Source organism: Anolis sagrei, chromosome 1 (genome assembly GCF_037176765.1).
Source record: "Anolis sagrei isolate rAnoSag1 chromosome 1, rAnoSag1.mat, whole genome shotgun sequence".
NCBI lineage: Eukaryota > Metazoa > Chordata > Lepidosauria > Squamata > Dactyloidae > Anolis > Anolis sagrei.
The window spans coordinates 246,299,118-246,312,718 of record NC_090021.1 but is presented as its reverse complement, the minus strand read 5'-3'; the positions used below and the strand labels follow the sequence as shown (position 1 = coordinate 246,312,718).

General features: G+C 40.6%; 1 protein-coding gene across 2 annotated transcripts in view; it reads left to right on the top strand.

The window, feature by feature from the left end:
• Positions 1 to 23: 23 nt before the first annotated feature.
• CARS1 (cysteinyl-tRNA synthetase 1) overlaps positions 24 to 13,601 on the top strand; it is a 39,713-nt gene continuing 26,135 nt past the window's right edge. The window contains exons 1-5 of one of the 2 annotated variants that reach the window (XM_060768292.2): positions 24 to 131; positions 6,764 to 7,009; positions 10,378 to 10,469; positions 10,683 to 10,771; positions 12,398 to 12,494. In XM_060768292.2, coding sequence (XP_060624275.2) covers positions 119 to 131; positions 6,764 to 7,009; positions 10,378 to 10,469; positions 10,683 to 10,771; positions 12,398 to 12,494 — 537 coding nt within the window. In that variant the 5' untranslated portion in view covers positions 24 to 118. The remainder of the gene's footprint in view (positions 132 to 6,763; positions 7,010 to 10,377; positions 10,470 to 10,682; positions 10,772 to 12,397; positions 12,495 to 13,601) is intronic. The other variant, XM_060768301.2, reaches the window with a different exon arrangement.

The following is a 13,601-nucleotide window of genomic DNA, read 5'->3' as shown; positions in this document are numbered from 1 at the left end:
GGAGGCGCGGCGGAAGTGACGCTTCGAGGCGGGGCTGCGTTTCCGGACACGGCGTTGGTTGCATCAGCCTGTGAGGTAGCTCGGCGCCTGGCAGGAAGCGAGTGGAAGAGGACGCGGCATGGCTGCAGCCGGTGAGCCCCAGAGAGGGAGGGAGGGAGGGAGAGCGGCCCCTTAAAGGGAAAGCGGCCCCGGGGAAGGAGGGAAAGCGGGAAGCAAGGGCAGGAAGACGACCAAGGGTTATATTGGGCTGAATCCCTCTGCGTTCCTATTCGGGTGTTTCTGAGGCACTCTCTGTGGGGGTTTCGATGGGAGTAAAGCTTTCTGCGGGTTTAATGAGGAGATCAGCACATTTGGGGCCCAGGTTTGTAAGAGGATATGCCACAACTAAGGGCAAACTTAGGCCCTTTAACTTTAACCTCCACAATTCCGAACAGCCGCTGGGAGTTGAAGCCCAAAACACCAGGAGGGCCGGAATTTACTCATGCCTGATATGCAATCAACTAGTTAGAAGAGCTCCCAAGGCCACCCAGTCCAGTCACAAGCAGGAAGGGACGCACAATCCAAGGCCTCCCCGCAGATGGCCATCTATCCCCCCTCCTCAAAAGAAAAACAATCTCCAAAATAGACAGCCCATTTCTCTGGGTGGTTGTAGGTTTTTCGGGTTGTATGGTCATGATCTAGAAACATTCTCTTCTGAGGTTTCACCCCAGTGGTGCAGTGGGTTAAACCCCTGTGCCGGCAGGACTGAAGACTGACAGGTTGCAGGTTCGAATCCAGGGAGAGCGTGGATGAGCTCCCTCTATCAGCTCCAGCTCCTCATGCGGGGACACGAGAGAAGCCTCCCACATAGATGATAAAACATCAAAACATCCAGGCATCCCTGGGCAACGTCCTTGCAGACGGCCAATTTTCTCACACTAGAAGCAACTTGCAGTTTCTCAAGTTGCTCCTGACACAACAAAAAAACAAACAAAAACCAGCATCTGTGGCAAGCATCCTCACAAGCTCTAAGGATGCTTGCCACACATGCAGACGAAACGTCAGAAGAGAATGCTTCTAGAACATGGCCATACAACCCAAAAAACCTACAACAACCCAGTGATTCCGGCCATTAAAGCCTTCGACAATACAGCCTATTTCTCTGTTGAAGAACTCCGTCCCCCAGGGAATTCTTCCCTTTGCTCAGGTGGAATCCCTTTCCCTATAATTTGAATCAATTGCTCCATTGTGTCCTAGTCTCTGGAGCAGCAGGACCCAAGATTGTCCCTCCTCAATGTGACATCCTTTCGAATATTCCAACCTGGCTCTCTCATCACCTCTTGACTCCCTGGCAATAGTCAGGCTCTCTGTGGTGAGCAGAACTGTCAGAATTTGTGGCAGGTCCTGCTGGATCAGGGTGAAAACTGATAAATTCCTGTTTTCTGTATATATAAATCCCCCCCACCCAAAAAAAACAAACACCCTGTGAAAGCCCACTGAGTTGATGTTTTGTTCACTGCAGCAAACGTGTTAAGGGAAATCACGTTAAGATGAGCTGACATGGGAAAATTCACCCATTGAGACTTTGTGCTTGAGTGAACTGGAACTTTTTCCATGTGCTTCCAGACAGCCCCTTTAAAGCAGAAGTTGCCATACTTTAAAGTGGGGCGTCTAGAAGATGTCCCAAAGAAAAACGAATTCATTCGCCACAAACCACGAAAACCCTGGTTTGTTGCAAATTAATTTGTTAGTGGGTTTATTCCACGCCTTCTTGGAAGATGTGGGACAAATCCACTACTTTTGCTGTCTGAACTTTTGGGCTTTTGAGGAGGCAGTCCAGACAGTAGTCCCGCATTCTTCTGGGCTAAATTATCCCGGAAAACAGTGAGGACACCAACACCCTCTCAAAAGACCCCCCAGACACGCTTTAAAAATAAAAGAACTTAACATGCCAGGAGAAAGCCGGGGGGGGGGGGGGGGGAGGAGAATCATTCCTGGTCCTGGCCTTCTCCTGGCACATAATTCCTATCTGCCAGGAGAGCTCCAGCACCATCCTAATGAAGGCCGGGTAAGTTCTTTTATTTTAAAAAGGGGTTTTGGAGAAGGGGTTAGCGTGTCCAAGTGTTCTCCATGAAGGTTCTGTAAGTGCATCTGGACACCCAACCTATAAAACATGTGGTTTCTGGGGCATGTGTGAATGAGAACCTGTGAATAATCTTCTGAATGTTACCTAATGTGAGCTTACGCCTCCCGTGACTATTTAATTCAGTCCAGGCTACCATATGCATGTTCTTAACTTAAAATCAGGCTTGCAAAAAAGGTCTTATGAAAATACCCATGTCATCAGAAAGTTAGCTATTAGCATTTGCAAGAGTATAATTTGGGCAAAGCCTAAAGTATTGTTGCTGACGTAAAACACTGTTGTGCTGTAACAACAAGCTGCTATTGTGATAAACCCAGCCATATTACTTTTATTCCTGTATTTTGTGACTTGTAGACTTGGTTACATTTATTTGAAGGTAGGCCAAATATGTCAATGGCAGTTACCTCTGGTGTATGTTTAGGGGCAGGGAGTAGAATCCAAACATCTCCCTCAGTAATGACCTGTAAATCTGTTGGGTTTTTTTAAAGCCCTGGCAGGAAAAAAGGTCATGATAACTTGACTGGACCTGTTTACCTAATGATATTTGCTTTGCTCTGCTACCTTGGTGGTCATACTCTGTTTTATTCATAGTTGTATTTATATCCTGCCTTTTTTCTCCCAGTGATCTCAAGGTGGCCAGCACAAGTCTCCACCTCACCAGCCTTTTTATCCTCGCAACAACTCTGTGAAGTAAATGAGGCTGAGAGAGTGGGATTGGCCCAGCTACCCTGTAAGTTTGATGGTTCAGTGGAAATTTGAAGCTGATTTCCCAATTTTCAGTCTAGTGTTCTAATTAGGTAATGCACATCAGCTTCTGTTTAAACCAGACCTGGACATTTTGAAAGGCTGGGAAAGTTGCCATTGTTTTAAAAATAGGAATTGCCATCAGGCTGGCATGTGATACATCCCTGCAAGCAATTACCTACTGAGAATACAATGCCAAGACTGCATATTGAAATTTTGTTTTGGGATCTTTAATTCTGAGATTCAGGTACACTACGAAAGTAGCAGGCTTTCCCTTTTGCAATGAAGCATTCTTACATATCTACAACATCCAAAGCAGGCATGACTATGGCCATCTCAAGAAGTTGCTCTTCTTGAGTGGCCAACAGAGCACTTTGGTATGCATAGTCACAGCTCTTGAGTTTCTTTTGAACTCCACATGTCTCTCTTCATGGTGTTTTCTTCATTTTTGGTAGCTGGAAATACCTTGCTACAAATGGAAAATGAAATGTCAAACTGTTGGTCAAATAAATACCAGTACCTAAAACAGTGAGGGCTTATAACCAGTGTTGAGAAGAAAACAGTCACTTGGAATTATTCTGATACTTGAAAAGTGAACTGGTGTTTTATAGTTGTTCAATAATAGAAGTAGAATAATTAGTCAGCCAAACTAAATATATAGTTCATATATAGTTAAATCTTAATTTCCACATAAACATGTAATTATGTCTCGCAGGTACTATGTAAAACCATTAATTAAAAAAGGTGATCATGTTGCATTCCAGAGCACATATACAAAAGCTTGTCTCCTACCAGATGATTAACAGAGAACTGCAACCATAGTACTTTCGGCAATTGATGTTAGAGATGATTGTCATGAGGAAGTACTCCTATGAGTGACATATTATTCCTATATTTGAATTCTGCTCCTCCAAAGAGCTGAACGTTCTCATAGTCATCCTATTTTAGCCTTACAACAAGCCTGTAGGGAGGCTAACCTGAAATTTTGTGACATATCTAAACTTTCTAACAAGTTCTAGACCACTTTAACTTAATGCTGTCGAACCATGGCAGTTGTAATTTGGTGAGGCACCAGCACTCTTTAGCGGAGAAGGCTAAAAAACTACAACACTTAAAACCCCATAGCATTTAGCCATGGCAGCGAAAGTGGTGTCAAACTGCATTCATTCTATAATTCTGGAAGTTGAAGTCCAAAACACTGGAAGGCCGAAGTTTGCCCAGGCTTGCTCCAGAGCATTGAGCCAGGGCGATTGCAAAGTGGTTACGTGGCGTTCACGCGACTGATCTCCGGTCACGTGACTCCCTTGAGCCCCAGTAGACACTTCCAAGGCGTTGCCTTATTACGCCTAAAATCAGGTTACATTGATTGGGAAATCTCTCAGTCTACTTTTTCTGGAAACTTGCATAATTGAGTGTGTGTGTGTGTGTATATGAATGAGTAAGGCTATGTTGTTGTGGTCATTGTACAACTTTGGCCAAGCCTCTCACTACATCTTTGGTCTTCAAGCAGCAGGCACTGCTGATAGCAGAACAGCTTGTTTTCTTCTTTTTGACTGTATGTGAGAGAAAAGGCACCTAGGACCTTAGTACTTCTGTAGAAGAGTGAACAACGCCGCTATGCTTATTGAAGTTTAGTCTGTTGTGACTGTTAAAGTTGCAGTCTTGTCCTTCTACATCTGGCCATCTTAGCCAGAGAAGGAAAAAGACAGACATACGTGATACAGCGTTAACTGTGGATATCATTACTAGTTGGAGTAGTTGAGGATTCCTAGGTCTTAAAAGATCACATGATGTACTCGACTCTCTTCCTGTCCAGCCTCATATAGTCTTGAGCCCTGCCCTTACTTGATGGACTTAATGTACACTAATCATTATGACACCAATGTGGTTTATTGGTTTGAGTGTTGGACTGTGACTCTAAAGACCAAGGTTCAAATCCCTGCTCAGCCATGAAAACCCACTGGTTGATCTTGGGTTGGTCTCTCCCCATCTGAAAACCCTGTGATGGGTTAGCTTTAGAGTTGCCACAAGTTGAAAACAACTTTAAGTCCCAAAACAGCAACAAGAACATCAGTGTTTCTCAGCAGACTTTTTTCTCCAAGTATATATTTGAGGAATAATTCAGACAATCGTGGAAGTGGCTAAATGTTTGGCGAATGATAGCCTGGATAAATTTGTATTTTAGATATAAATCTCAAAAATGTGTCAGTGTAGATATTATCACTGTGTTTTAAGTTCAGCAAATTAAAACCATTTAAACTAGTTATGATTACAAGATGAGTAGGTATCCTTAAGAAATGTTTTGTAGGTGAACATTAGCTAATGTATGATCTGTGGGTCACTTAGAAAACCACACAATCCTGTTCTGTGGCTTACCACAGAACAGGATTCTGGATCTAAGTATAACGACAATGTTTCTTCCTAAACCCATGATTTTCAGTAGTGACCTCAAGCTACAGGGTCAAGTGTTTGGTTTAGAGGTAATTTAGGCCCTCTTTAGTCAGATCTAGGGAAGGTACAAACCTGATGGATCCCCCACTTTTGTTTTTCTACCCCCAGGGCCCTCAAAGCACCTCAAGTTTCATTTGTGGTCAAAATATGATTGTGCAACCCACAGGGGTTTGGGAAGGGGATGCAAAGTGCCCCCCTCCTCCAATTTCCCATCCTTGCTCTAAACCCTGTCCAGCCATTCACTGACTCATGCAAGAGCTGAAAGCATATAAAGGATTAGGGCAGGGGTCCTCAAACTAAGCTAAGGGCCAGTTCACAGTCCCTCAGATTGTTGGGGGACAACAACTATAGTTTGAAAACATTGGCCATCTAGTTGAACCCCCTGCCATGCAGAAAAAAAGCCAATCAGAGTACCCCTGAGAGATGGCCATCCAGCCTGTATTTAAAAGCCTCCAAAGAAGGAGTTTTCACCACACCCTAAGGCAAGGAGTTCCACTGTTGAACAGCTCTTATGGTTAGGAAGTGCTTCCTAATGTTCAGGTGGAATCTTCATTCCCCTAATTTGAACCCATTGGAGCACTCCACCAGTCACTTCCTTCCAGGATGAAGAGGAACCAATGGTGGCATCCTTTGGGTTTGGTTGCTTAACCAATTACAATTTTACCTAACGGTAGTATTGTTTAACCCACATTTTACATGAACAAATTCCTATGCACACTGCACATATCTTATTTGTAGTGCAAAAAAAAAAGAAAGAAAGAAAGAAAGAAAAATAAAAGAAAGAACAATACAATATTTAAGATGAACAGTTTTAACCAACATAAACTTATCTGTATTTAGATGGGAAGTGTGGGCCTGCTTTTGGCTGGTGAGAAAGTCAGGATTGTTGATGTTGTGTGCCTTCAAGTCATTTCAGAATTAGGTGATTCTAAGTCTAAAGTTTAGATCAGAAAATTACCTTGGAGGGCCTAATCTGACCTGTGAGCCTTAGTGTGGGGACCCTGGATTAGGTTATGGATTCCCCTCCTCCCCAGGAGCTGCAACTATTATGCAATGACATATGGTATTTTGAAACAAACCAATATTCGTAACAACAACACCCTTTCCCTAGCCAGTTATCTTCAGTATATCTTGGACTGTAAATCTGATCATACTGTTAACAGTATGTTCAGTGAATGTTGCCATCTAACATATCAAAAGGATGACATCCTCTCAAGGTTAGAAATATGATGAACTTGTGAAACGCAGGATATCTGTATCTCCATTTTTTTGGCTTTATTTTGGCCTTCCACATTTGTAGGGCCACCCATCCAAACAGTTTCCGCTCTGCCATAAATCCCCTGGCATGCCTTCCTCCCAACCCAATCTAAGCTGTGGGATGTTTTGTACCTGGATACTTTTAAGCAAAGGGACCTGACTGCTTGTCATCTACCTCTGTCTTTGCAGTGTCTGACTACAGTTGCATTCTGAACATTAGCGAAGAGGAAGCCAGGTTGAAGGCTCTGAATGAGTATCTCAGCACCCGTAGCTATATCCAGGGGTTCACATTTTCATATGCAGATGTGGAAGCTTTCAGACAGCTTTCAGGCCCACCTGTGGACCAGTATTTCCACGTGGTTCGTTGGTACAGGCACATAGAAGCAATCTATGATGGCAGCAGTGAGAAACGTGACTCCTGTAAGCTCCAAACAAGTGAGTAGTAACAGGGAGTTAAAGACCTTGATTTCTAAATTGAAAAATAAGCAAAGCCCCTGTTAAGGGTTACTCTGTAGCTCTTATTTTACATGGAGCTTCTGCCTTTGATTACCATTGTTTTCTGTACTTTTACAGTGAGACATCAAGCTACCATACATTTTGTATCAAAATTATTGGCTACTATTTGCCCATTACCTTTCATCCCATCCCTCCTCAAAGGAGCTTTCTTCTGTCTTTCTTCATATCAAGCATGTGATGTTGGGTGAAAGGAACAAGTAAGAAAGGGAATGATTGGGACAAGTGGTCAAGGGACTTTATGGTGAAGTGGAATTTGAATCTCTCCAGTCCTACTTCTGCATAAAAAAAAGGAAAGTCTGAAATGATCACTTGCATCTTTGAAGGACCTTGGCTTCCTAATGCTGGGTGGAGAAAGGAAAAATGGCTGGAGATGTATGTACATGCTGCATCCTCTTCTAATGTTTAAAGAGAATGGGAGAAGGAATTATAGAGAAGGAAGGTCCTTGTGACTCCTCCCCCATATTAATCATTTACATGACTACAGTGATTTGCTGATTAGCAAAATCTGGACTGAAATACATTTTAGTCCTTTGACAAAAACTAGAGGATGAAATTTAAAATAATTTTTTAGCTTTGTCATAGATGTTCGACAATGCCAGTGTCCCTGTCTTTCATCCTTTTCCTGCTAACTAGGAGCAAAGTTCCACCCACATTATTTATTTACTATAGAAAAATGAATTGATAATTAGTATTCCTTTCCAGTGAAAAGGAGGATAAATCTGGCCGTCAGCCTGCGGAATGTAATACTCTCTGTATTTATGGAAGATTTACTTATTATAATAACTGTTTACAAATATGTCATTATAATATATTAGATTCACTAGCCAAGCTGTATGTAAATTGGTTCCTTTACTACTGTGCTTTGATACCAATATTTAATATGTTTACATTGAGCTCCAAGTATGTGCTGTAATTTGATTCCAGGATCTGCTATGGATACCAAAATCCATGTATGCTCAAATACCATTATATACAATGTTGTAGTAAGATTGCCTCCCTCATATAAAACAAATTAATGTTCTCTAGAACAATGTGATCTCTTTGCATAGCTGTTTTCCCAACACATTATGCTAATCATGGCTGAATTTTCTGAAGCTGCCTCAGGCACAGAAGGCATATACGGGACTAGTAGAAAAATTGGTTTGAAACTCGCATTCTTTTTAAGATGATATAGGCTCATCTAGTGTTAGCACTGAATTCAGCATTTTCCATCTTCCACAAAGTTGAATATAAATAACCGCAGTAGGATTGTTTGAAGTGGTGGAGCATGTCTGGAATTATCAATTGACTGTTGCTTTCGCTGCTCTGACCTTGGATGATGAGATTTCTGTCACAGTGGCTTGACAATATATTTTATTTAAGCTGTTTTTAAATGTTATTTAATGAAGTGGCATTTGTATTCTACTGTTCTTTTCATGGTTCAAAGCCCCACTTTATCTTCATATCAACTCTTCACTATCTTCACAGTGACCTTGCAAAGTAGGTCAAGCTTAGAGTGAGTTGTTAGCCCAGAGTCATGCTGTGAGTTTCATATTTTATTGGCAAGTGAAATCTGGATGACCCTCATGCCAGCCCATACTTTCATTGCTGCATTTTAGTAGCTCCGTAATATTGTAAACAAAGGATCATTGCAGATCAAGTGAACAAGAAACGATAGGAAGCTTTGTTCTATTACATCAGAATTTCTTTAGAACTAATAAGAACTTATGTAATTGCTTGCAGTGAATACTTTTTAACATCTCAAAAAGCTGTGGGTGGATTCTCATATACCTTACTATTATATCATATTTATGATTTATTTTATTATGTTTCTTTATACCCCGCTTTTTCTCTCCACAAGGAAATTCATCCTAAGAGCAGTTATAGATATATAGTTCTTATAGATCATGCATGTAGGTTTGTTTCAAAAATATTACTTTCCTAATAATATACTTGAACGTGCTGGAACGTACCTCTCACAAAAGCTGAGCTGAATGTTAGCATTTTTCTTTGAGGACACCAGAGGGCGAGCTGGGAAACTGTTGAAAATGCTTTCAGCTATCTGCCAATATTACTTTTCAGTCCTGTTTGAGAAATGTGTTTGTAGAATGTCACTGAAAGTCATTTTGGTTAGTTTGGTAGTATGTTCAACAACAATAAATGTAAAGTGTTTATTTCTAGTTTTTATTGATTTCATTAATTTTCCCCATCTAGAGGAATTACATATAGGACAAGATACAGAATCTGAAACAAAGAGATGAGTGATGCTTAGCAGTTCAGGTTTCATTGCATTTCAGATATATGGCTTTTTATTATTTTAGATTTCAAACAGTGTTTTTAGTATTTGGGATCTAAATAACTATAAACTGGGATACATTGGGCAATAGTCATCATCTGTATTCTATTTCATTCTAATACTTCCCCCAGAACTGTGTGCCTCTGCACATACATCTGAGTACACTTAAATGTTGTGCTCCTTCTGTGCATCTGAGAAAATGTATTATAATTAATGAAATCTTATTTTAAAATAAATCTGTTTGTTTTGAAGGCTTGTAATTTCCCCAAACCCTGTTTTTAGTCTGATGAGAAGAGCCTTGCTACATAATGCAGTGATTCTCAACCTGTGGGTGTTTTGGCATACAACTCCCAGAAATCACAGCAGTTTACCAGCTGTTGGGATTTCTGAGAGTTGAAGGCCAAAACATCGAGGGACCCATAGGTTGAGAACCACTGACATAATGGGATACCCAGAAAAGTCAGGTCTTCATTGTCTGCAAAGGCTGCATAGACAGAGGAAGCTCATGCTGTCCATCTCTACTCATGGCCCAGCTTTTCGTGTGTTTGTGTTATTTTTTGTTGAAGGCTTTGGTGTTAATTGGACAGAATCGTCCACTACAGACCAGTTTAAAGGACATGATAGTACAAGCCAAATGCACACATAATATTTTTTTCCTCCTGTAATTATTTCATCTCAGTGATGCCTAAGATGGCCGCCTCACTTTGTCTCACTTTGTTTGTAGGGTTGGTCTTACTAAACAGCTGGCCCCACTTTGGATTGAAAGTAGATTTCTGGTTGGATTTGAAATTATTTCTGAAAACAATAGCAGTACCATGACTTATGTATGCTTGCATTTTTATTTTTTTGTATTCCTGTCTACTTTCTTTCCTTTTAATTGGCTGTTGTTCTAGAATTTCTTTTGAAATAATCAATGGCGTACTAAAGGCATTTGAATCTGTTTGTGTTAGCTATCTTTTCTTGGTTTATTGTTAAAGGGAAAATAATGTAAACCTTTTAACTTTCCTTCCAGGTAAAAGCAAGCGTACCCAGCCTGCCTGGTCTCCACCAAAAGGGACATCGCAACCTAAACTCTGCCTGTACAACAGTCTTACTCGTAATAAGGTAAATCTTTTTACGTTTGTTGATAATGTTCCCTTCATAGCAAAGATTGAAACAGTGTTACCTGAAAATGGTTATCTTGCTCTTGGGATGCCAGTAACACAGCTCTGATTTAAAAAGAAAAGCAACATACATAATCTGTGCAGCTGTTCCTTTGAATTTCAGATTGCTCATATTCTGCTGCTTATCGGTACTGTGTCTTTTTTTCCGTTTAAGGATGAGTTTCAGCCTCAAAATGGCAACAAAGTGACGTGGTATTGCTGTGGTCCAACGGTGTATGATGCCTCCCACATGGGTCATGCAAGGTATGGTGCTATTTCAAAAGGCAATTGGCTTTGATTTTTGAAGTGCAACGCCTTTCACAAAGGTATTATGTCTGATTGATAAAGTTGCGCATGAAGGGGCCTCATTTGGTTCAGAGGTCAATTTGGCAAGTTGGATCTGAATCTGATTTGGTCTGTATCAATCTAGATACAACCGAGGCTGGATCTAAATCTAGATCAAGGTACCATAACCCCAAATCAACAGACTTAACTAATTGGCTTTGATTGAAAACCCAAAAGTGACCATATATGTCGCAGATATGCACATAAAATTTGGAGAGATTGTAGAGTCTAAGGAAAGGATTAACCCAACCAATTTCAAAGTTTTAATTCTACGAATTTACTTCTAGATACCTGTAAAATTTGCTGTTTGCCCACCACCACAAAAAAACTGTAGCCAAAAAGTGACTGATAAGATTCCTTGACACATCTTAAGGGAGGAAGAGGAACAATGTGAATATGTTTTACTAGTGAGGTCCCTTTGATGAAACTCCCTGTTCTCTCTTAGAGATGCTTGGTGATCTGGGGTGATAGCTTGGTGATCTGGGGTGATAGCTCCCTGTCATTGCCACATTCTCCCTCTATCTAACTTTTCCAGAGTTGCCTGCATTACCCTTTTGGCAGGTAGAAGAGAATGAGAACTGCTGTTGTCAGGGGATTCATCACCTTGTTTTCATCCCTTGTGTGGCTTTTCTTGGTGCTGGATCTTTTCTACCTCGTTTCTGAGTAAAAACTATATGGTTGTAGCATGCTACCTTGTTTACTCTAGATCATTTTACATCACGAAATATAGCCAGTCTTTTTACACTAATTGAGTCTTCAGTCTGCTTGGTGTCATAAGCAGGAACCCAATGTTTCTTCTTTGTGATTTTAAAAATACAAGTTGTCCTGTTTCTATGATGATGATGATGATGATGATGATGATGATGGTTTATTTGTATTCTGCCCTATCTCCCCAAGGGGGCTCAGGGCGGATTCCAGCATGCACAAACTCAAAGGCAAACATTCAATGCCTAGAAACAACAAAACACAGATAAAGGTAAAAACTTGCCCTTCCAGCTCTGGGGGGTAGTGGTTATCTCAATTTATAAGCCGAAGAGTCTTCATTGTCCGTAGACACCTGCTAGGTCATGTGGCTGGCATGACTGCATGGAGCTCCATTTCCCTTCCCGCTGAAGTGGTACCTGTTGATCTACTCACATTTGTATGTTTTCAAACTGCTAGGTTGACAAAACAGCGGGAGCTCATCCCATCCCGTGGATTTAAACCACCTTCCTTCCAGTCTGCAAGTTCAGCAGCTCAGTGGTTTAACCCATTGCACCACCGCAGCCCCTTTGGCTTTTAAAAAAGCATTAAACAAATTATTTTAGGACTCTTTAAAGATCAACATTGTAGGTAGCAAGACCGTTGAGGGTTGATGTTTACTGATAGTGTCTTTTCAGCCTGTGTGTTGCCTTCCCCTGACTTTCATTGTCAGTATGAGTATTTTAAAAAATGCAATTATACTTAGGAAATTGTGAAGCTATGGATGCTTTGTATAACAGCTTTGGGTTGGTGAATGTGAGATTTTTGTTGCATAAAATGGATTTGTCTTTTGACTTATTTTAGATCATACATCTCATTTGATATCCTGAGAAGAGTTTTGAAAGACTATTTCAAATATGATGTCTTCTACTGTATGAATATTACAGATATAGATGACAAGGTAAATGTAAAGTGCCGTAATACCATTATCTGTCTTCTGAGATAATACAAATAGATGAAACTATTTAATTTAGTTTTTAGTTGTACAGTAGGCCATCTACTTTTGTGAGGGTTAGAGTCATGTTATCCTTACAAAAATGGAAAAATACACATATAAACCAGTTGCTTTTTCCTTTTTCTTTTTACTGAGAGAACACCTCTCTAGGAATTGCTTAAGTTCCCCAGGGCAACTCTGTGGCCAACTTGGAGGATCTAGAGCAGTGGTTCTCAACCTGTGGGTCCTCAGGTGTTTTGGCTTACAACTCCCAGAAATCCCAGCCAGTTTACCAGTTGTTAGGATTTCTGGAAGTTGAAGGCCAAAACATTTGGGGACCCATAGGTTGAGAACCACTGATGTAGAGGTTCCTGGAGAGAAATATATTGTAGTAAGCTTGCCATATTTGATGGAGTTAGGAGCACAAGACCCCACAAAAGTGGAAAAACTGCAAATAAAAACTTTTTGAACCATAGAGAATACTTCTCTAGAAATCTCTAGATCCTCCAGCAAGACTATATGGTCACTTTTTACCAGAATTTGATTATAAAACCACTTACAAATGCCTAGAGAAATATTCTCTCCAAGAACCTCTTGGTCCTCCAACTCCTTGGGAGTAATCTTCAGGTTCTTACATTCATAGAGAGAAATGTAAGTTTTTCTTACTCATATGGAAAGTTTAAGGTTCCTACCTTTCTATTACGGCTTTACAACAATGTTTTCTTTTAGAATTAGTAAATACCCTCCTTCTTTTCTTTACAACCTTCTTTTGTTTTAGTATTTTCCTTTTATCTATTGCAGAACCTTGATGTACTTTATTTAAGGTGATTAATTTTAATTATATCATCACCAGCATATATCGGAGCTGTACAGTGTAATATACACAGTGCAGCAGATTCCCATAGCAGGATGCTTAAAGTCTAATTCAGACATGGGCAAACTTTGGCCCTCCAGGTGATTTGGACCATCTCCTGCAATTCCTAATAGGAAGTAGGAATTGTGGGAATTGAAGTCCAAAACACCTGGAGGGCTGCAGTTTGCCCATGCCTGATCTAATTGAAACAGAAGAAATGG